Consider the following 19405-nt stretch of genomic DNA (forward strand, 5'->3'; position numbering starts at 1 on the left):
GCAGAAGATTTTCATATCCGCTCTTGCTCGCAAGCCTTATCGCGCTCGACCTGCATCAAACCCCTCTCATCGCGTCGCCTCCCGCTGGCTAGAACATCTCATTCTCTTCCCGCGCAGAGGGCCACTGTATCAGGTACTCCACTCCACCTTTGGTTTCCGCGGACAGCGGCATTGACGCTGACAGCGCTCCACGGACGAGGACGTTCCTACAATCTCGAGACAGCAGCTCTATCGTATATCCCGTCGCTTGACTACTAAACGGCAATAGATAACAACCATCACCACCCGATGCGCGACGATGGTGTAACAGTCGAAGCAACTGGGGCGCGAATTAAGGCCACGCTGAATTGGGAAGTTCAACATAGGTCACGTTTTTTGTCACGTGCTATGCACGTTCTGCACAGCTTTGGGCTATGGTCGTCGTCCGGTGCGGTCGACATGGACGTCCATGCCATTGGCGGCGAAGACGGTCTATCTCCTACGGTTCACCACCACGCTCAGCGTGCAGCCATGATGGCAAGCGTGCGCGGGCATAGCCCACCTCGAACGCCCACCATACGCGTCCCGCTGGCATCTGATCTCGACTGAACGAGTTTTGATGTCGAGGTTGGGTACATCAGCTTCTGGCTCAACCGCCTGTGCGCCTCGGGTGATGTGACAGAAGAACGGTGTCAATAGTCGCATGTCTCCGCTTGGGCTTTGCACGCTCTTCGCATAGCCATTTGCGGTGGCATGGGCTCTTCTGTGCGCACCGTCGATGGCATATGGTTGCGCTCCTCGGACGGCAAGAGGTCTCCGCGTACTGATGTCTTCCACACTCAGTCTCCCCGCAGGAATGAGAAAATACGGACAATGTGCGCCAAGTTTACCTACGCCTTCATTAATGGAAAAACCTACATGCTTATAAGGATTCGCGATAAGAAGAAGACAGGAAGCCACGAAAGTCAGGGATGCATAGGAAAGCGCTCAGACAGGCGATCCTTGGTATCGCGCCACCAAGTCGCCGCTAAGACCACATCCTCGCGGCGATCTTCGCCAGTCTAGAGCATATGAGCTGCAGTCTCGAATCCTTGGCAATCGTATACCACAGCCTCATATTGTGGCCGAGAAAACATACTTGGCCGCACGTCTGTCCCTCATGAAGGTTCCACATCGTCTTCAGACAATTCATGCGCTAGTAAACCCACACAATAAATAGATAAATAGGAACGAATCTCCTGAAGTCCTGCGGATGTCCAACTACTAGTACTACTACCGTGACAGTCTATGACAACACCAGGGTAAACTTGCCAAGCGGGCGGTCGATAGGGACATCGAAGATTCCCTTGGATTGGTCGAAGCCGACGCCCTCGACCTCTTCGCCATCGAGCTTCGTGCTCCCCGGTGCAGCGCCGACGCCCAGAACACGCACGCGCTCCAGCTTCACGTCGCCCACATCGTAGTCGAAGGTCCCATCCACAGTAAGTGTGCCCTTGTCGTACTTCATCGTCACCTCCGTTGTCTTCTGCTGCTCGATGCTGACGCCGTCGTCGATGTAGAGCGTGCCCTCTGCCGTCCCATCCAACCCCACCGCGACGACTAACTCGAAGTTCGTGCGACGCAGAGCGGCGGTGGTCATCGCCCCCTTCACGCGCAGCGGCAAGATGGACCCTCCCCGGATGTGCACCGGAATCGACGTGATATTCGCGTTCATCACCCCATTCTCACCCGGGCCCTGGAGCGCCGTAAGGGAGTACCAGTCGTAGAAGATGTCGTTCGGGAAGTACGCGTCCCTGCTCTCCGCGTTCTCCTCAAGAATCGGCGACACCATGACGTTCGGGCCGAAAAAGAACTGGGTGTCAACGGAGTAGGTGTTCGCGTCCTTTGGGTAGTAATGCCAGAGAGGGGCGATAGCGGGCGTGCCGTCACTGTGCTGCTTGTGCATGGCGGTGTAGAAATAGTCGAGGAGGCGGTAGCGGATTTCGATGGCGTTCTTGGCGGCGTTGGTGACGGTTTCCCAGAGATAGTATTCCTGGCTGATGCTGCTGTCGCCATTGTGCTAGCCATGGTTCAGCCCCGGGATTCCTCCAAGAAGTATTAGAGAGCTCACGTTACGCATGAAAGGGTAGAAGGCGCCGAGAGCCGCCCAGCGAGCGCACATGTTCTCAGTCGTGTCGCGATCTGAGGTATTCTCGTCAGCGCTGGCTATTCGAGGTCAAAGTAGTATTCGTACTGAAGCCGCAAATGTCAGCGCCGACCATGGGGACTTGGTATACTGCGGCCATAGCAAGGATGTTGGCGATTGAGTTGCGGTATTGGTCCCAGTTGCTTTCGTTGTCACCGAGCCAATGAGCGACATGGCGACCCGTGGAGGCAAACTGGCGGGCATTAGCATATGATGACAGCCTCTATATACCCCGTCTTACCGTTGAACGAGAGAGAACAAACGGACGAAGGCCAGGCCTGCGGTTAAGCAACGCCTGTCGAGTGATCTTGCTCATCGACAGGCCGAACAGATTGTGCGTGTCGTACTCGAACAGCCCATTCCGGTGCTTGATGTCCATCTGCTCAGCATCGTCAGCCTTGCTCTCCTCTACAACACGACCAACTCACGTCCGCAGTCTTCGCCGAAAGCTCCCCATACACATTGTCTATATCGTACGGCGGGTCCATGATATCCCGCTTCGCCAGCTTCTCCGTGCGGTACCATTTTGAAAGATAGGTGCGTCGTGGTCGGGCTTGTTCGCCTCGTTGCGCTCGGGTGGGAGGTTGCCGTCCTTCGCCTGCTGGAAGATGTCCCTGTCACTATCACGGTCGAACATCTGAAGAGCGGCGTCGTCAATCATAATAGTGAGGCATCAAGTAACGAGACTCACATTCGAGGGCTCATTCATGTCGATCCAGGAGCCGTCGGCGTCGATGCCGGTGTCGGGGTTGAAGAAGTTGGCGTACATGAGCGACCAGTATTCCTGCGTCTTGTCGTGGAACCAGTCGGGGTAGACAGTGACGCCTGGCCATGTCATAAGTCGTGTACCGCAAGAGGAAGTGCTATGGACTCACCAGGCCAGACGAGGGCGAGGAAATCGCTGCCGTTCTCCTGCTTGAGGAAGATGTCCATCTCGATGCCCTTGTTGTAGGCCTCGTAGTTCTCTCCTGGGACGTAGGCGACGCCCGGGTCGGTCATCATGACTAAAGCGCAATAATCAGAGCAAGATTTGGGGGTAGCAGACTCGAGCACATACTGTATTTCTGCTCGTGGTCGTGCAGGTACTTGACGATCTCCTGCATACGGTCCAAGGGGAAATAGTCGGGGTCGAGTGAGAAGACGCGACGCCGGTGCATGTAGTCTACTCAGGTTAGCCCACTTCTTAGGCAAGCAAGAGCATACTTACCGATGTCCGTCCACATCGTCTCTAGAGGGATGCCTGCATTGGCATACCCGGTAATGACATCGGCGAGGTCAACGAAGTCTGGCATTGGGCGTCGTCAGAGATCAAGTCCCACCCTTCGACTATCCACTCACTCTGATACCCATACCGACATTGATGCAGCCCAAAGCTCCAGTACGGCATCTCCGCCGGCGTGCCCACCACCTCCGCGTACTGCCTCGCCACGGCCGTCGGATCCTCCTCGCTCCCCGCGAGAAAATAGAAATCCAGAACCCCCCCAACGACGTTGTACTCAAGGGTCGTCGCGCCGTCCGTATCGTTGAGCTTGATGTCCATGCCGTTGGAGTTGAGGAGGAGGACACCGTGCGTGCCGGTCTCGCGGTGTTCTTGATAGATGGGGTGCGAGCCGTAGAGGTTGGTTCCGGTGGGAACGAAGGGGGCGTCGCGGTTGAACTAGCAGGACGGTCAGTCGATGATATTCCTTCACTCTTGCAAGAGAAATGACTCACCATAGTGAGCGTCGTATCATGATTATCCAGCCGGAATCCATGTGTATGCTCGCCCAAGCCATACATATTCGCCGCGTCCGGCAGAGATGTCTTCACGCGCAAGTACTGATCCTCGAAGATGAGTGGGTACGACGCGGTGTTGAACAGCACCTCGTTTGTCGACGTGCGGTAGACGGTGAAAGAGAAGGGAGACTCGGTGTAGTTGAAGTTGATCTCTGCCGTGTCCTGACCGACCTCGTCTGACGCGCCCGGCCGCGGGATGAGGTCTTCGGGGATCTCGTAGCGCTGGTTTGCGGCGTCGGTGATCTTCATGTGGATGCGCTGATCTGGCGGCCAGCTTGTCAGCTAGGCCCTTCGAGCGAGATACAGACGATTACTGGATACGCACTCGTCTCGTACGTGACCTCCAGCATCAGCTCTGGGATATCGTCTCCAAAGACACCACAGTTGCCCGCCTGCTTCAGCGTCGCGCGGAGTTGCTGGTTGTCCGCCTGCTCCACGCTCGCCAAGTTGTACCCCGCACACGCGTCGAGACGCGCGGGGTCAACGTACATCGCGAGCGTGGGCGCGACAAGCGCCGCCGCTGCACAAAATACCGCGCCCTTCATGACGATGTCAAGAGTAAAGGGGGGGATGAGCGAGTTGCAAGCTCACCAGGCATCGAAGGCATATATACTAGAGTGTACGAAGCTCCCCGAGTCAAGTGCCCGGGGTGATGAGCACGAGCGCGGATGGTCTGCCATCAGTTGACCTGCGGCGGCCTCGGAATCCGTCTCCGGGATGGGAAAGGATGGCAGACATCGATGCCTCGAGAGCGTGGGCGATATGACGTTCCTGTAGAGGCGATGAATGAGGAAGGCCTCGAAAAGATGCAACGAGGAAGGTCGCAAGAAGATGCAATGAGGAAGGCCACGAAAGGATGCAATGAGGACGGCCTCGAAAGGGGTGCAACGCAGTGCTGCTATTGAAGCGACGGTAAAGCGGACCGAGGGAGGGAGCGGGCGCCCTTCGTGGCCGCATCTACAATTGTTCTTTGTTCGAGTGCCATCTCACCTCCCTCACAACCTTTGGCCTAGATTGACAAAAGGACGTCTGAAGGGATGCGGTGAAGGGGGCTGCACTCGCACGCGAGCCCGCTTTCCATGGCACGCAACGACCTGGGGAGCAGTGAGCACTGATACTCGTTTGACGAACACAGTAGAGGTTTGTACGACAGAAGGAATACATTGGAGATAGGATCCTGATATAGCATACACGGTAGCTCAGTAAATAAAGGACAAATAGATAGGGTACATTACTAGTAGTGATACAGAGTCGCTCGTTCGACACGCTACAGGAACACTCCGACAAGCGAGAGCAGCTCATGAAACCCAGCCATCGTTACGGCGATTCTGCCGACGGCGCTGGATGGCGACCATGTAGATGAGGGTAGCGAGGATTTCGTCGATGATGGGGAGGCCCTTCTGGCTGATGTGGACCTTGTTGGGTTTGGAGGAGAGGAAGAAGTGACGTTCGAAGAAGGCGATGACTTCTTTGGTCTTGTCGTCTACGAGCTATACAAGCACTTTAGTACGGTCTGGGTATGGGAGGATGTATCCACGCACCGTAAAGTTCCCCGTATCCGCCTTCCACTTGTACGATCGGCCGTCCGAGGCGGCGAACGTTTCCGACCTGTGGACCTCCTCGTCAATCCACAATACATGAATCTGAGAACGCGTCCCCCAACTTACACGCTCATCATCCGCATCCGCACCGGCGTCACGTCCCGGCCATTCGCCACGACCAGATGATCCCGGAACGCGCCTAGGGTCACCGAGCCGACCTCCACCTCCCCACCCGGTTGTCCAGGCGCGGCACGGAAGAGCTTCGTCTCGCGCGGGTAGAGCTGGAGGAGCTTGGTGTGTGTGCGGTAGTGCCCGTAGTTGGCGCCGTCGAGGAGGACGGTGTTGAGGATGTCGAGGTCGGAGAGGGTGAATTCCATGGTCTGGCAGGGAGGTGGGCTTGCTGAGATTATTGTAGGTGGTGGTGGTGGTGGTGGTGGTATGGGACAAAGAGCAAGGCAGATCGGTTATTGAGGCGAGAAACTTGAAGAGTCTGCCCGTGGAGCGCCCGAAGGCCGCGAAGTCAGGCGGTACCTCAGCTCCTCGACGCGCACAGCCTCGGCTGTCATAGCGATGGCTTCACGTTCGACGTCTTGTCCTGCTGCCAGTCCGACTCAATGCTATTGTTGACCTTTGTGGCAGTGGTGAGCAGTCGGCCAGTCCGTCTTCGGGCTTGCCTTGCGCGTTCGGTCTTGCCCTACGCCCTCGTCATCGCCGCCGACACCCTCAAACAAGAGCGCCTCGCGCCATTTGATCTTTCGTCTTCTGCAACTTGAGCACTAAGTCGTGCCTCGAGACCTTGATGAAGACGGGATGAGACAGCCGCTCGCTGCTGCGCGCGATCGAAAGGTTGTGGGAAGCTGAGATTGAGTCGAGAACGACGGCGACAAGACGTGCCAAATCGGGGAGAACAATAGCCTCCACGTGATTATCGGGACTTTCCGAGCTTAGCGTGACCATAGTTGAACTTCGCTTTCGCATTATCATAGCTAACGACACGATGCACAAGTATGCTGAGGTGATGCATATTGGAGTGGAGAGTCTTGTTCTAGCCAATTGCTACATGTAGCGCGCTTACATCGACATTCGAGGCTCATAAACTGCCAAAGTCAGGCCCCACTGCGACGACCTGCAGAACACAGTAGTACTACACATGTTCGTATGCCAGCTTTACGACATTCCGCTGACCGCTGCCCTACGACGGTGAATGGCTACCATAAAGATCAGCGTCGCGAGGAGCTCCTCGACAATCGGAAGCCCTTTCACCTCGATGTGAAGGCTGTTCGACTGCGATGACAGCACGGAGTGGCGTTCATAAGTTGCGATGTCTTCCTTGGTCTCGTCGTCTACGAGCTATTTAAATCTGCTCAGGATGCCTTTACTTCGGACACACGAGAGGACGTACAGTGAAGCTGCCCATAGCATTCGATTTCCATTTGTACGATCGACCATTGGACGCGGTGAACGTTTGCGAGCTGACCATCAATCAGTATAATTCGCTTTGGACGACGCTTTGCCTATAACGTACGCAGACAGCTTCTTCTTTTTCACCGGCGTAACATCCAGGCCATTCACTACGACCAAATGGTCGCGTATCCCGGCCAGAGTGACCTGCCCGACTCGAAGGTCTCCGCCAGACTCGGACGCTACGCGGTAGAGCGCCGTCTCGTGCGGGACGGCAGGGTGATTGGTATGCGTGCGATAGAGTGCACGCCCAGTGCCATCGCTGAAGACGGTTTCCATGATGTCGGATGTGGAGAGGGTGAGGTCCATCTTCAGAAGTCTGGCGTAGGCGGTCGTACGAAGGCAAGAGGATTGCAGAACTCGCTATTGGGGCCGTCTTTTAAGTGAACGGCGCGAAGCCCAGACGGTCAGCTGCTTGTCCCGTACAGCCTCGCATCGATACGCGCGGAGGATTCCCGTTGATTGGGGGCTCTTTTCTTCGCTTTGTGTACTGATGAGTGAGGGAGATTCTACGAATAGGCGAAGACAATGGTGGGCACTACCGACTCGAAGTGGTTGGAGGGCGGTACGTACGTTAGTTCGAAGCCGGGGCAGGGCTCTGGAGAAGTGGGATCCAATACATAGTGTCCCAATTTTGGGGAGCTGGTGTTTGAGGGCGGTTATTGATGACGATTCAGGAGAAGGATGAGGACCGCCACGGACATCGCGTGCCGCCGGCAAATTCCGTCCTTCCAAACATGAGCAAATATTCGGGCCTGAAACAGTTCAACTTGTTCATCACAGCGACGATCAGGAAATCATACATGTCCTGCTCCGAGTCCATACTCTCTGCGCTCCACAGCGATGCGTACATACAACTTGTATGAGAGACTGCGCAGGATGACAGCACCCTGCTTCAAAGTCGCCGAGGGAGGTATAAAGCCCAACCTTTCCTTCCCTCCTACCTCACAAATTCCCTTCTTTCTTTTCTTTCTCAGGTCTCCTTCCTGTCGCTCCTTTTACCGTCCTTGCGATCTTGCTCTTTGACGACTCGTCCATCTATCTTATTTGCTAGCCATGGCCCGCTTCTCATTCGTGTTCGCTTCCCTGGCGCTCGCGCTGCTTGCCAGCGCCACGCCGATGCCCCGCCTCGAGTCGGTGCCGGCGCATGCGACGAAGCTTTCCATCGACGATGTCACGAAGCGCATCATCGCATACGACGCGCGCGGTGTGCACCTTGGTTTTGTTGAGCGCAGCGCCTTCCCGAAGGTCAAGCGCGACGACGTCGGCGCCTGCAGCTCGATGAGCGCAGACGATGTCCAGAAGCGTGAGTTTTGCCCTCTCGATTGATTTATCCTCTCGCTCACTAAGCTTATCTAGTTCCCGGCTGGGATCAGCTCGAGCAGAAGGCGAACGACAACTGGGGTGACGGCTCGCGCAAGATCGTTACCAACGATGAGGACGTGAGTATCTCGCATGCAACCCGCCCATGCGTCCTCTGACTCAACTCTTCACAGTACCCTGAGCAGCCCGCGCAAATCTGCGCTGAGGATGCCGGCGACATCACCATCGACGGCGACCCCGAGTGCACGACGCAGTCGCAGTCGCTCGACACGACCGTCTCCGGCACGAACGGCACCGCGACAGTCAGCGAGACCACCGGCACCAAATTCTCCTCCTCGCAGACCGTCTCCCGTGCGTCTCATTCCCTCTCAACCCTACTTCTTACTAACCCTCCCCCCAGAAGAAGCCTCCCTCGCCATCGGCGAGACCGTCTCCGTCAAGGTCGGCATCCCCGAGGTCGCCGATGTCACCTCCTCCACCTCCGTCGAGGCCAAGTTCACAAACACGCTCTCGACGACGGAGACGTCCGAGAACAACCAGCAGACGACGCAGACGGTCGCGATCGCGGTGCCGAACGGGAAGACGTGCAAGGTGAACTTCGACGTGACGACGTGCACGACGCAGGGGTCGGGGCAGGTGCCGTTCGTGGCGACGGGGTGGGTGTGGTTCGAGTACGACGATAAGACGGAGGGGCATTACAAGTGGGCGCTCAAGATCGACGACATTGTGGCCAACAAGGACGACCGCTCGACCTTCCTCAAGTTCGACGCCCAGGTCAAGTCGGACACGAACGGCGAGTACAAGGCGGACTGCTAAGCGGGCTTTGCTTTTGGATCGGTGTCCTGTGGAACTTCCCCTCGGTCTGTGAAGAGACTGCGGTGCTCGCCTTGGGACTACGATTATCGGAGACGCGCCACGACTTTGTGATGTTATTTATCTTGTTATTTATCCTTGTCGCGGGATTTGTATGGAGGGAGACTTTCTTACATGAAAAGAGACTTGAGGAGAAAAGAAAGATGTCATTCAGTGGATTTGGCCATCGTCTATGCGCCAGTAAGAGCTTGTGTTGCTATGCGAAGGCCGTCGTGCTATGCGGAGGTCTGCTATGCGGAGGTCGTCGTGCTCGAGAAATCGAACCGTGACATGACCGTCGAACCGTGACATGTACGAGTGTCGTGTCACACCTCCCGCCCCGGTTGTCCGTCGCTCCTAGTCCAGAGACTCGTGAGTTCCCAGTCCGGAGACTTGTGAGCTCATAGTCCGCTTTGGGCGACGAGGGGAACTACATCATGACAGTGGTACATATCTGCTACCTGAAAGGCCCTGGTACGAGAGAAAAGTGCGAGGGAGAAGGCAGGGCGAGATATAAGGGAGGGCGAGGAATAAGATGGGCAATGTTACGGGAGAAGGGAAGGGTGAATGTCACGGGAGGAGAAGAACATATGCAGAATGAACCTGAACAGATGTTTTGCCAGAGCCGATTGCAGCGAGCCGGTCCTCGTGCAGTGAGTCGATCCTCGTGCAGCGAGGGTTCACGCTAGCGCGCTTTGCTAACGATGACTTCATGAGGCTGTAGATCGTGCACGACAAGGCCGCAGCGTTGGAGGTGGGGCGTTTGGGGCACGGTAACGCGCATTGGCGTTACCGGTACTTGGGCGTGGCGGAGGAGCGGACGAGGGCTTGCGAGTTCTTTCATTCGTCACCTGCTCGTCGTGGGGTATGCATTATCGAAGTACATTGTAGAATTGCAGCGTCCAGGGGGATGGTGTGGGCCATAAATACGGGGTCCGGAGGATCAGGCATCGCCGAATAGCTTCTGGACCCGCTTGAGGATGGAGTCCTTCGAGGGATCTGGGGGAGGGAAGGGGTAAGGACATGTTCAGCTGCTTGCGCTGTGTAGGGCAGTGTGGTGGCGCACCGTATGGGTGATCCTTGGAGGGGATCTCGAGGAGCGCGGGGAAGGCTTGCTGGTACTTGTCTACCGTTGGCCGTATCTTCTCGGCGACCTGACAGAGAGGTGTAAGAGGGGGCAGCGGACTAGATGGCGCTACGACGCACGTGCTGATTGATGAGCAGTATGGCAATGTCCTTCCGCTCGGTGAACTCCTGGAATGCGGCCTCGATCGCTGATACTTGGGTCTCTGAAAAGGCACAGAGATCAGCGCAATGGATCGCAGTCAGTCATAGTCACGCACTCGCATCCACAATGAGGAAGTTCTTCTTCTGTTGCTCGTTAATGTGTCCCACGCCCGCGAGCAGGAGCCCAGTGATTGAGTCCTGCGTACTCGTCAGGCGGCTAGGCCCTTGGATAAAATCATCTGACGCACCTCATCCCCGATCACAGCAATGAGATTCCTATCCTTGAAGGAGGTGCTGCTCGCCATGATTCGCGACGCGGTCCGGGAGAGTGACCGGTGAAGGACAAGGGCGATAAGCTTTGTCCGGGTTTGGCGTCATGAGATCACGCGTTGCTCCGAACGGTCATGTAGAAGTTCGACTTCGTATTTGTGCGTCCTCGCCAACTCTATAGTCCTGATGTTCGACTGCGAAACCCTACGCAAAGAACCTTATGGATTACCTGCATAATTTCCCAAGTGACGGCATTTCACTTGGGCTCTAAAGCGCGCACGGTGGCGCGGTGGATAGGATGCAGCTCCCTCAGCACTGCGCACGGTCACCAGCCTACGCGGTCACGTTATTGCTTACTAGCAACAGTATAGACGTCTTAGATGCCATCCCGTTTCTCCACCACAGCCTTCACTGTAAGTCTGACTTTAAGAGTCTCGCATTTGCTGGTGGTGGCTAATTCCGGCCTTCAAGCCCATTTTCCATCGTTCATCCCTCTGTTCTATGGCTCAGGGGGTGCCCAGATCTACTTCTTGGATGCTGCTCGGGCACACGCTGCTCATACGACACTGCTTATCGCGAAGCACCTCAAGCAGCGCGTCCTGCGCGTTTGGTTTAGGCTATGGATCACAAGTGCTTCTTTCCGAGGGTCTCATATAGTCGTACGTCTGGTGAGCAGCGCGAAATATGCGAAATGGCGCTATCCGGGATGCCCGAGCACTGTCAACGGCGCGCTCGACGAGACGTCTGACCGCAGCCGTCCTCTTCCTCGAGTCTCATCAAGAGCGATGTCTCTACGGTATAGGGGATTCCAGTATAAAAGCATGGAGGGAGCCGCTCTTTTTCCCCGTTCGCCTTCAGCCTCCAACTTACGACAACACAACACCACCGCAACACCAACACGCAATATAAAAACAGCATGATCTCTTTCCTCGCAGTCTCCCTTGCCATCGCTGCCGCGTCGGCCCTGCCTCAAGCGAAGAGGAACAACGACGGCGAGATTACAGGTATGTTCTCACTCCTGCCTGCCCTCGACCGCAACTGACCCTCCCTCCCAGACACCGTCGTCCTGAACTACGCCCTCACCCTCGAGCACCTCGAGAACACCTTCTACCACGAGGCCCTCTCCAACTACACCCAGGACGACTTCACGAATGCGGGCCTCCCCGAGTGGGCCCGCGGCCGCTTCGTCGAGATCGGCGCGCACGAGCAGAGCCACGTCGACACGCTCACGGCCGTGCTCGGCGACGCCGCGACGCAGGCGTGCGAGTACAGCTTTCCCGCGCACGACCCGCAGAGCTTCGCCGCGCTGAGCCAGGTCCTGGAGGGCGTGGGCACGTCGGCGTACGCGGGCGCGGCGCAGTACTTGCAGTCGTCGGACGCGCTGACGGCGGCGGCGGTCATTTTGTCGACGGAGGCGCGCCACGCGGCGTGGGTGGCGTCGGCGATTCACCTCGAGAACCCGTGGAGTGGGGCGTACGATGTAAGCACTGCCGCACCTCCTTCGATATCAACCCATACTCATCTGCGCCTTAGACCGCCCTGACCTTCAACGAGGTGTACTCCCTCGCCAGCGCCTTCATCGTCTCCTGCCCCGACTCCAACCCGACGCTGCCCTTCAAGGCCTTCCCCACGCTCACCCTTGGCGACGGCAAGCCCGGCGACTCCGTTAGCGTTGCCTACGCGAACGATACCGACGCCTCCGGCGACATGTACATCGCCTTCTTCAGCGGGCTCGACAAGACGTTCGTGCAAGTCACAGACGGGCAGGTCACCATCCCGGGCGACCTGAAGGGTACGGTGTACGCGGTTGCGACGAACAACGCGACGGCGGCGACGGATGACACGACCGTTGCGGGGCCGGCGATTTTGGCCTTCCCGTATGGGCCGGATGGGAACCTGCTTGACTAGACTGTATAGTCGCACGAAAGACCTGTAGCCACGCAAAAGATCTGTAGCCACACAGAAGACTTTGTAGAGGGATTCATTGTATCATAGCGCCCACCGAATTTATACGCGGACATACACTCAATGCTCATTGCAGTCGCCTCTTCGAGGCTCATGTCCAGCACCAGTAACTTTCTCTTTTGTGGGGCACCTTGTCTTCTCCGCGCATTGCTGGTGTTCTTATACCTGCCTCCTCATGTTTAGTGCTTCTGCTTCAAGCTTTATTCCTCTGCGTCAAGCTTTACCTCTCTGCTTCAAGCTTTATGTCTTCAGAGATCTCCTGCAACTATTCCAAAGGTCATCGTCACGCTCGCGCCACCGTGATGCACTTCGGTTTGTTTACCTCTGTTTCCGGTAAACACTCGGACCCGATTGCAAAGTACCGCAGGTGCTCGAATATTTGGCAGACAGAAGGGCCCTCAACTCCTTTGAATAAACAAATTGTACTCACCTCTGAAGGTGTCATGTCCATGGTGCTGTACGAACCATCCGACCGTGCAGCTTGTGCCATCTGTGGCGAACGCTTCGCTATGACATTCGGGCGAACGCCTCGCTGAGCGCGAACCAACTAAAATGTAGAGTGGATAGATGGCACGAATCGCCGAATCACGCGGGTGGGTACTGGTGCTGTGTTCGTACGTGTACATGGAATGTGAGGATAAATTGAGTCAGCCAGTACTACTATGCTTCCGAAGACTCGCAAGACTCGTCTTTCGACCGCATCACCCTCAGAAATAAGCCTGGTAGCGAGTGAGTATACCTGGCACACCGACATCCTTAGCGGTGAAAGACGCACTGCAGCATTCGGAGGACTAGCGACTCCGCCAATACTAGATAGATCTTCAGCAAATCACTCAGTACGCAGAGGAAGAGGATGACATACATATTCAACGGCCACGAGCTGAAGAAGAACGTCCACCGCTTCGCCTTCGCGCACTCGTCCGAGAGCTTCTCGAGGTCGAACATCTCGCCTGCACGATGTCAGCAGCCAGAAACAACCTTCGACAATCTGCCTTACCCAGAGGCATACCCCAGAGGCTGCGAGTGACGCGTCAGTAAGCCGATATAGGTGTCCATTCGACTGCAATTACTCACCCAAGAATCGTCTGGTGCAGATGTGGGACGCCTTCCGGCGTGGGCCAGCGCTGGAGACAGGGTCAGGGAGCGTCCGGGACCACGGCGATCATGACGATACCGGACACACCTCGAGGGACGGCTGGTCGGAGGCGATGGCCGCAAAGTGGTTATTCCTGAAGGCGCGAACGTAAGTACGTCGCACGGCCCTGGGTCCGCCCGCCGTGTCCGGACGGACGCAATGTAAGGGACATACCACAAGAACCGCTTCATGTCTTCGGACTGCTCGATTCCGGCACTGCATGTCAAACGCGGGTTAGTAGGGACGGCCGACATGGACACGTACGCGTAAGGGGGGACGAGGCGTGAAGGGAACGAGACGCCAAGGAAAAGCGAGGGTCAAAGGAAAGCGAGGCGTAAAGGGAAAGCGAGGCGTCAAAGGAAAAGCGATGGAAAGGCATACAAACGTGTCACGAACCAAAAAAAAAAACAAGAACAAGATACTCACAAAGTCTCCTCCCTCTTACTCAACGCATCCAGCGCCTCCAACGAGCTCTCGTTCCACTTCTTGATGAAGCCGACCCTCAGGAGCAAGATGTCGCCCTCCCGGAACGTCACGCCCTGCTTCTTTGCACACGCCTCGAGGTCGGCGAGCGGGATGGGGTGCGCGGTCCAGGGATCGTAGGGCAGTGGCTTTCCGCCCTCGGTGTAGAAGCGCACGAGGTCGAGAAGGACGCCGCGCCCGCAGATGCCGTGTTCGGCCCAGTCTGGGAGGGGTTAGGTGGGTGGGGAACGGATGCCGGGGATGAGGTCAGGGAAAGGTCGGGGATGAAATCGGGCAGGTTTCCGGCGATGAAATGACAGCGACTTACTCTGCACGCCGAGCAGCTTCAGCTTGGGGTCAATGTGCTGCGGGTCGGGGATGTGAAGGGGTCCGGACGGGAGGTCGGAGCCCTTGACGCTGTTGACGCGCGTCAGTAAGGTTAGATAGGCTGGTGCCACAAAACCTACCCATTATAGTAAACCATCCCGTCAAAGATACCAAAGTGCTTCATGCCGTCCCATTGCGAACCGGATTGGGTGTTCTGTGGGGCAGGGCTGAGTGTGAGCGGGCGGGCGAACGGACATATCAGTGCAATACGCACGATGTTGATCTCATCGTCGCGGCATACCGACAGGCCACCGAGCTCCTTCTGAGTGATCTCAGGCGTCTTGCGCTTGAACAGGGGCTATGCAAGCGAGGTAGCTGCATGAGCACTCATTCAGCGAAGACAGCAGATCACAACTTACGCCTTCCGGAAAGTTCACGGGCCTGTATACATTCAGTAACGTGACCTCGCGCCGCGAACCCAACTTACCAGTTCAACGAGACCGTCTTTCCTGTCCTGTAACAAAGGTCAGTGGACCAAAGGATCAACAAACGCGCCGAGACTCACTTGATCTCCTCCGTCGTCGCGCGCTTCACCACATCCTCCGTCAAGATGTTAACCGTCCCAAGCTGGTCCTCCTTCCCCCAAACGCCCCAAGCACACCCCGCAAAGTCCTTGTAATGCGGCAACTCGTCGAAAGTAGGCAGCTTTCCCGTCATGGCAGTTGATAGTTGGTAGTTGGTCGAAGACTCGAAGTGACGCGGACCAAAGTACAATGCACAATCAGCAATCACCGTGAGACGCAGCAGGTGGGGTAAAGGATATCGATACTCACGACCCCGCCCTTATATTCCCAAACTCTTCCACCCGGCTATCACCCCTCCCGCACTACCGAGCGCAGCACAATAGCTGCCTCCCACGAACCATGCCCCAAGACCACGCCCCCGACACCGATCTGGCCACGCCCCCAGCGGAACCATTCCGCCCGTGCTCGGCAGACAAACACGCCACCCGCATGACGCGGGCTCGCCCCCTCCCATCGCTGGAAAGGTTTGATAGTCTGTGAGAATGCGAACACGAGCAATCTCGTCAATGTCATGCGACATGATCTGCCTGCATTTCGGGTCTATAATACACAGTGAACGCATCCCTGTCCGTCATACGTATCATATTATAGGGCCGGTCGCGCGTCCCCGTGAACATAGGACGAGCCCCTACCCGCCTTGTCTATACCCTTATACCCGGTCCCAAGCAGAACGACAACGATCTCGCGCGTCTCATCCACAAGCGCGACACGTCCAACGACTGCCCACACCACTCACCCGCGGATGAAGGGATGTGCAAGCGCCTCCCGCGGCGTAATGCGCCTCGCAGGGTCGAGCGCCAAACACTTATCCAACAAATCCACGAACGCCAGTACCGCCTTGCTCTCTTCATCCTGCAGCTTCGTGCCTGGCGGCATCAACCGTGCGCGCAGATCGCGTCCCGGCTTCACGTGTACCTTCTTGTGCACGTCCTACGCAATAGATCAGTCAGTAGATTGCGGATATGGTGGGCAAGGATGGGCACGAGGCGCGATCCGGGAGGAAGGTCAAGCGAACGATGGTGGATGTGGGTCAAGACAAATAGACTGGATAGCACAGGAGGAAAGAAAAGTTGAGATACGCACAGCGCCAGTGACTGGGTCGCGCTCAATGCTGTTGAACGCGCCGATCTCGTCGAAGTAGAGGTCGCCGAACTTCGCCTTCTTGATCATCTTCGTGGTGAAGCGACCCTTCAGCTCCATCATGAGCAGAAGCATCTGGTTATTGGAGCGCCCCGGAAAGAGGATCTTCCCCGTGTAGAGCTCGTATAGCGTGCAGCCGATGGACCAGATATCTAGCGAGGGGTCGTACGGAATACCCATGACTATACGGAGATTAGCGAGGTGCAATTAATCAACGAAGCATGTACTCACTGATTTCAGGCGCACGATAGAACCGACTGACGAGATACGGGGTGATCTCGTTCTCGGACGCATCTGAGGCGGAGCCAAGGTCACATAGTTTGATCACGGTCTTGCTCTCATTGACCTGAACTTCCAAATTAGCATTGAGACCACAAAGGAATGCCACACTGACAAGTATGTTATCGGGCTTGATATCGGCATGCATGACGTTCATCTTCTTTAAAAGGCTGAGCGCCAGGAAGAGCTGATGGGCGTACGCTCGCACGGCTTTGATGTTGAGGCCGACGTCCTTGCCGAAGCGCTTCACAACTTCGCGCAAGTTCATGCTAGGGATGGTCGTCAGCGAGGCCCAGTAATGCACGACAGGCTTGCCCACCTGAGAGACTCAAAGACGAGGCAAAGATGACCGCGATGCTCAAAGGTCCGCTCGAGCCTGACGATATGCTTCTTGTCCTCCGGGTCGGCCTGATTGAGCTTCATCAGAATCTGCGCCTCCTTCTGCCCAGCACGATGCCTGCAGAAGCATGAGTAAGACGCAGAGCTGCGAAGGTAGAACGTACATAGACTCCTGCGACCGCACGAGCTTGATAGCAACCTCCCGACCGGTGTCTGGACCCTGCAGTATACGCGCACGCACGACGTTCGCGAACATGCCTTTGCCAAGAGATGAGAAGACCTGGTACATGCCGTTGTCGAGCTGCTCGCCCAAGACGATCGTATAGTAGCCCTCCGGATCCGACGCTGAATCCAGTGTAGTCGTGATGAGCGCAGGTGCGGCAGGTTTCTGCCGCGACGTCAGAGTGTGCAGAACGAACGTGTAGGAGCTACGCACCGTTACCTTGCGTCGGACCTTCTTGACCTTCTTCTCGGGCTTGTCGACCGCGAACATGTCGTCGATATCGTCTTCCTCAACCTCTTCGACCTCTTCGAATTCCTCGGACTCGACCACCTCCGCGGCTTGTTGAGGATGAGGAGGGACGCCGAAGCGCTTGTGCTCGTCTTCGCGACGGTCATGGCTGGGGTCATAGTCGGCTGCAAGAACATGCTCGCCCTGAGCGTTCGCGTCTGTCATCTGTACATCTCCGTTCGTGTCACCGTCTTTAGCCAATGCAAAGTCATTAGGAGCAGGCGACGACGAAGCCGCCACCTCCTGCTGGCCTGAATATATGGATCAGTGGTCCACATTCGCGGAGAGTAAGCACAAAACTGCACCATTCTGTTTCGGCGAGCCCGCGAGCGCAGGAGTGCCATTGCTGACACTTTCGGTCTGAGGCGTGACGGTGTTAGAATTGACGACAGAATCTGGAGGCGGCTGGGAAACCGCACTACTGGGGCCGGGGCTCGGGCTAGCGGAGGCGCCATTACTGGCTATGCCCGCGTACTTGGCTAGGATGGCCTGTCGCTTCGCACGACGCTGAGCGAGGGTCTCTTCTACCGAGGGGGCAGGTGGCGGAGTTACTACGGTTTCGACCTCGGGATCGGCGGTAGCGTCAGGCTGCTTGCCATTCGTGTCTTGAGCCTTCGACGGGGGCCTGTTGGTCGGAGGACGGGGAGAGATCCTGCTGCGAGTCAGCTAGCGCACACATGTGAAAGGGTGTGACGCACTCGCCCTCTTCCTTCTCGTCATCCACTGTCGATGGCTTCGTCGATGAGTCGCGTCGCGGGGAACGGCTACGTCGGCGTGGCGAACGCGTCCTGGAGCGCCTTGGAGGGGAGCGCGTAGACCGCCTAGGGGAATGTCTTCTGGATGAAGGGCGTCTCGGCCGCCTATCGTCCCGACGGGAGCCCCGGCGGTAATCGTCTCCTCGTCTGCTATCGGGACGTCGCGTATCCCGATCACGCTCGCGTTCCCTATCCCGTCGATCTCCTCCTGGTGGTCCAGCTTTGCGGCCTGGCTTCAAATGCACATCTCTCCAGTCTCTTGGCTCCTCCCGCGCTCTCTTTGGCTGGCTATCCGCTTCCCCATCCCAACTGCGCTTCACTCCTGATGGAATATTAGTCATCTGAGCTCTGACTTCGGTTTACGGGCACCGCACGATGACCAGGAGGATAAAGAGAGTTGCTGCTCCGCGTCACCGGCGCCGTTTATCTCAAGATGCGCTCGAGCGCCAATGCCCCCCTTCCGGTGCTTGCTTTTGTTTGGCTTCCCCATTACGGCATTCCCCGAATGGCACAAAGTACGGATTCTGTGCCTTTTCCTGAGCTTTGGTGTTGCTGAACTCCTTGTTATATCCTTCGTCTATGCATTCCTCGGGATTGTTCTCGCGCTCGCCATGATTGACGACCTTTGTACTGCACTCTGAATTTCTCACTTGATTGCAAGACCGGCCCAACCAGCGCTCTTGATATGGTTCACGGAAAGTCTACTTGAGCCCGAGCGTGCAAGTATGAATCCCCTTCATCATGACGATACAACAACCCGGATGCTAGAGTACCGGTCTCAGAAAGAGCACGCCGCTTGCGAAGGAAAATTGTCAACGCCTCAACTCCATGCACGACCGGTGCGTGCCAATACTACCAACGGGTCAGTCCGATCCCTGTCAACCCTTGCTGAGCAGGAAAACGGCGCTTGCACATTGTTCGTCGGGGTACCGTGGGTCTTTATCTTCTCCTCTCGTCGGGCGTTCTCGATGTCACGCCCTTCGCCGCACGAGATCGACACTTTCGCCACATTCGGGCCTGTACGAGCTCTCCAAGGTGTGGCAGGCTATACCCCTACAGAGGGCCCACGGACCTTGACTTGTTTCGGATACTGACAACCGCCTCGAGCGCTGGGTTTCAATTTGTGTCGCTCTCCTCCGGGATTTCGCCCTCCATATGAAGGCCAATGTTCCCATGGTATCGGGAGCTCCCTCCATCGAGGCTAGATGTCACGGCTTAGACCACTTGCCGTTGCCCTGGGCTCATCGGCCGCTTTCCTCGCGCGTTTTGTCAGCGCTCGCAATTCTTTCTTGTT

The 19405-nt window shown here is 56.7% G+C and overlaps 11 protein-coding genes across 11 annotated transcripts; 3 read left to right on the forward strand and 8 right to left on the reverse strand.

The window, feature by feature from the left end:
* Nucleotides 1-1264: 1264 nt before the first annotated feature.
* Nucleotides 1265-4431, reverse strand: SCHCODRAFT_02660733 (glycoside hydrolase family 31 protein; the record flags this gene model as incomplete). Its single annotated transcript, XM_050346489.1, is given in 12 exon segments — nt 1265-2038; nt 2090-2160; nt 2213-2357; nt 2406-2565; nt 2585-2778; nt 2856-2989; nt 3040-3168; nt 3222-3329; nt 3372-3449; nt 3503-3821; nt 3878-4203; nt 4266-4431. The coding sequence occupies 12 exon segments, from the start codon at nt 4429-4431 to the stop codon at nt 1265-1267; spliced, it is 2604 nt and encodes an 867-aa protein (XP_050202599.1).
* A 649-nt stretch (nt 4432-5080) lies between these two features.
* Nucleotides 5081-6331, reverse strand: SCHCODRAFT_02604067 (uncharacterized protein). The gene is made up of 3 exons (XM_003035457.3): nt 5608-6331; nt 5482-5548; nt 5081-5430 (listed from the first exon to the last, which is right to left on the reverse strand). Exons 1-3 carry the CDS (start codon nt 5856-5858, stop codon nt 5239-5241), a joined length of 510 nt encoding a protein of 169 aa, XP_003035503.1. The 5' UTR covers nt 5859-6331; the 3' UTR covers nt 5081-5238.
* A 169-nt stretch (nt 6332-6500) lies between these two features.
* SCHCODRAFT_02604070 (uncharacterized protein) lies at nt 6501-7493 on the reverse strand. The gene is made up of 4 exons (XM_003035456.2): nt 7007-7493; nt 6884-6953; nt 6745-6831; nt 6501-6689 (listed from the first exon to the last, which is right to left on the reverse strand). The coding sequence occupies exons 1-4, from the start codon at nt 7249-7251 to the stop codon at nt 6588-6590; spliced, it is 504 nt and encodes a 167-aa protein (XP_003035502.1). The 5' UTR covers nt 7252-7493; the 3' UTR covers nt 6501-6587.
* Nucleotides 7494-7736: 243 nt separating this feature from the next.
* Nucleotides 7737-9241, forward strand: SCHCODRAFT_02559240 (uncharacterized protein). Its single transcript, XM_003036291.2, has 4 exons — nt 7737-8248; nt 8302-8384; nt 8439-8616; nt 8666-9241. Exons 1-4 carry the CDS (start codon nt 7999-8001, stop codon nt 9079-9081), a joined length of 927 nt encoding a protein of 308 aa, XP_003036337.1. The 5' UTR covers nt 7737-7998; the 3' UTR covers nt 9082-9241.
* Nucleotides 9242-10060: 819 nt separating this feature from the next.
* SCHCODRAFT_02484505 (vacuolar ATP synthase) lies at nt 10061-10649 on the reverse strand (the record flags this gene model as incomplete). Its single annotated transcript, XM_003035455.1, has 5 exons — nt 10061-10116; nt 10184-10271; nt 10324-10406; nt 10461-10542; nt 10593-10649. The coding sequence occupies 5 exons, from the start codon at nt 10647-10649 to the stop codon at nt 10061-10063; spliced, it is 366 nt and encodes a 121-aa protein (XP_003035501.1).
* A 72-nt stretch (nt 10650-10721) lies between these two features.
* Nucleotides 10722-11401, forward strand: SCHCODRAFT_02001380 (uncharacterized protein). The gene is made up of 2 exons (XM_050341503.1): nt 10722-11027; nt 11086-11401. Exons 1-2 carry the CDS (start codon nt 10995-10997, stop codon nt 11269-11271), a joined length of 219 nt encoding a protein of 72 aa, XP_050202600.1. The 5' UTR covers nt 10722-10994; the 3' UTR covers nt 11272-11401.
* Nucleotides 11402-11530: 129 nt separating this feature from the next.
* Nucleotides 11531-12522, forward strand: SCHCODRAFT_02482935 (uncharacterized protein; the record flags this gene model as incomplete). Its single annotated transcript, XM_003036290.2, has 3 exons — nt 11531-11618; nt 11670-12094; nt 12148-12522. 3 exons carry the CDS (start codon nt 11531-11533, stop codon nt 12520-12522), a joined length of 888 nt encoding a protein of 295 aa, XP_003036336.2.
* Nucleotides 12523-13062: 540 nt separating this feature from the next.
* On the reverse strand, nt 13063-15500 carry SCHCODRAFT_02604078 (uncharacterized protein). Its single transcript, XM_050344084.1, has 15 exons — nt 15337-15500; nt 15069-15285; nt 14991-15017; nt 14923-14944; nt 14778-14861; nt 14644-14717; nt 14505-14593; nt 14141-14399; nt 13889-13930; nt 13763-13808; nt 13654-13703; nt 13577-13596; nt 13442-13529; nt 13355-13388; nt 13063-13298 (listed from the first exon to the last, which is right to left on the reverse strand). Exons 2-15 carry the CDS (start codon nt 15218-15220, stop codon nt 13287-13289), a joined length of 999 nt encoding a protein of 332 aa, XP_050202601.1. The 5' UTR covers nt 15221-15285; nt 15337-15500; the 3' UTR covers nt 13063-13286.
* Nucleotides 15501-15583: 83 nt separating this feature from the next.
* Nucleotides 15584-17230, reverse strand: SCHCODRAFT_075020 (kinase-like protein). The gene is made up of 6 exons (XM_003035453.1): nt 17010-17230; nt 16826-16963; nt 16622-16775; nt 16459-16573; nt 16171-16409; nt 15584-16017 (listed from the first exon to the last, which is right to left on the reverse strand). Exons 1-6 carry the CDS (start codon nt 17132-17134, stop codon nt 15820-15822), a joined length of 969 nt encoding a protein of 322 aa, XP_003035499.1. The 5' UTR covers nt 17135-17230; the 3' UTR covers nt 15584-15819.
* SCHCODRAFT_02478005 (uncharacterized protein) lies at nt 17177-17587 on the reverse strand (the record flags this gene model as incomplete). The annotated part of the gene is made up of 2 exons (XM_050342758.1): nt 17177-17233; nt 17282-17587. Coding segments are annotated over 2 exons (363 nt in total), but the record flags the coding sequence as incomplete, so codon positions are not given.
* Nucleotides 17376-18606, reverse strand: SCHCODRAFT_02001390 (uncharacterized protein). The gene is made up of 2 exons (XM_050341504.1): nt 18055-18606; nt 17376-18008 (listed from the first exon to the last, which is right to left on the reverse strand). Exons 1-2 carry the CDS (start codon nt 18450-18452, stop codon nt 17621-17623), a joined length of 786 nt encoding a protein of 261 aa, XP_050202603.1. The 5' UTR covers nt 18453-18606; the 3' UTR covers nt 17376-17620.
* Nucleotides 18607-19405: the final 799 nt, after the last annotated feature.

Source organism: Schizophyllum commune (assembly GCF_000143185.2).
Source record: "Schizophyllum commune H4-8 unplaced genomic scaffold SCHCOscaffold_1, whole genome shotgun sequence".
Taxonomy (NCBI): domain Eukaryota; kingdom Fungi; phylum Basidiomycota; class Agaricomycetes; order Agaricales; family Schizophyllaceae; genus Schizophyllum; species Schizophyllum commune.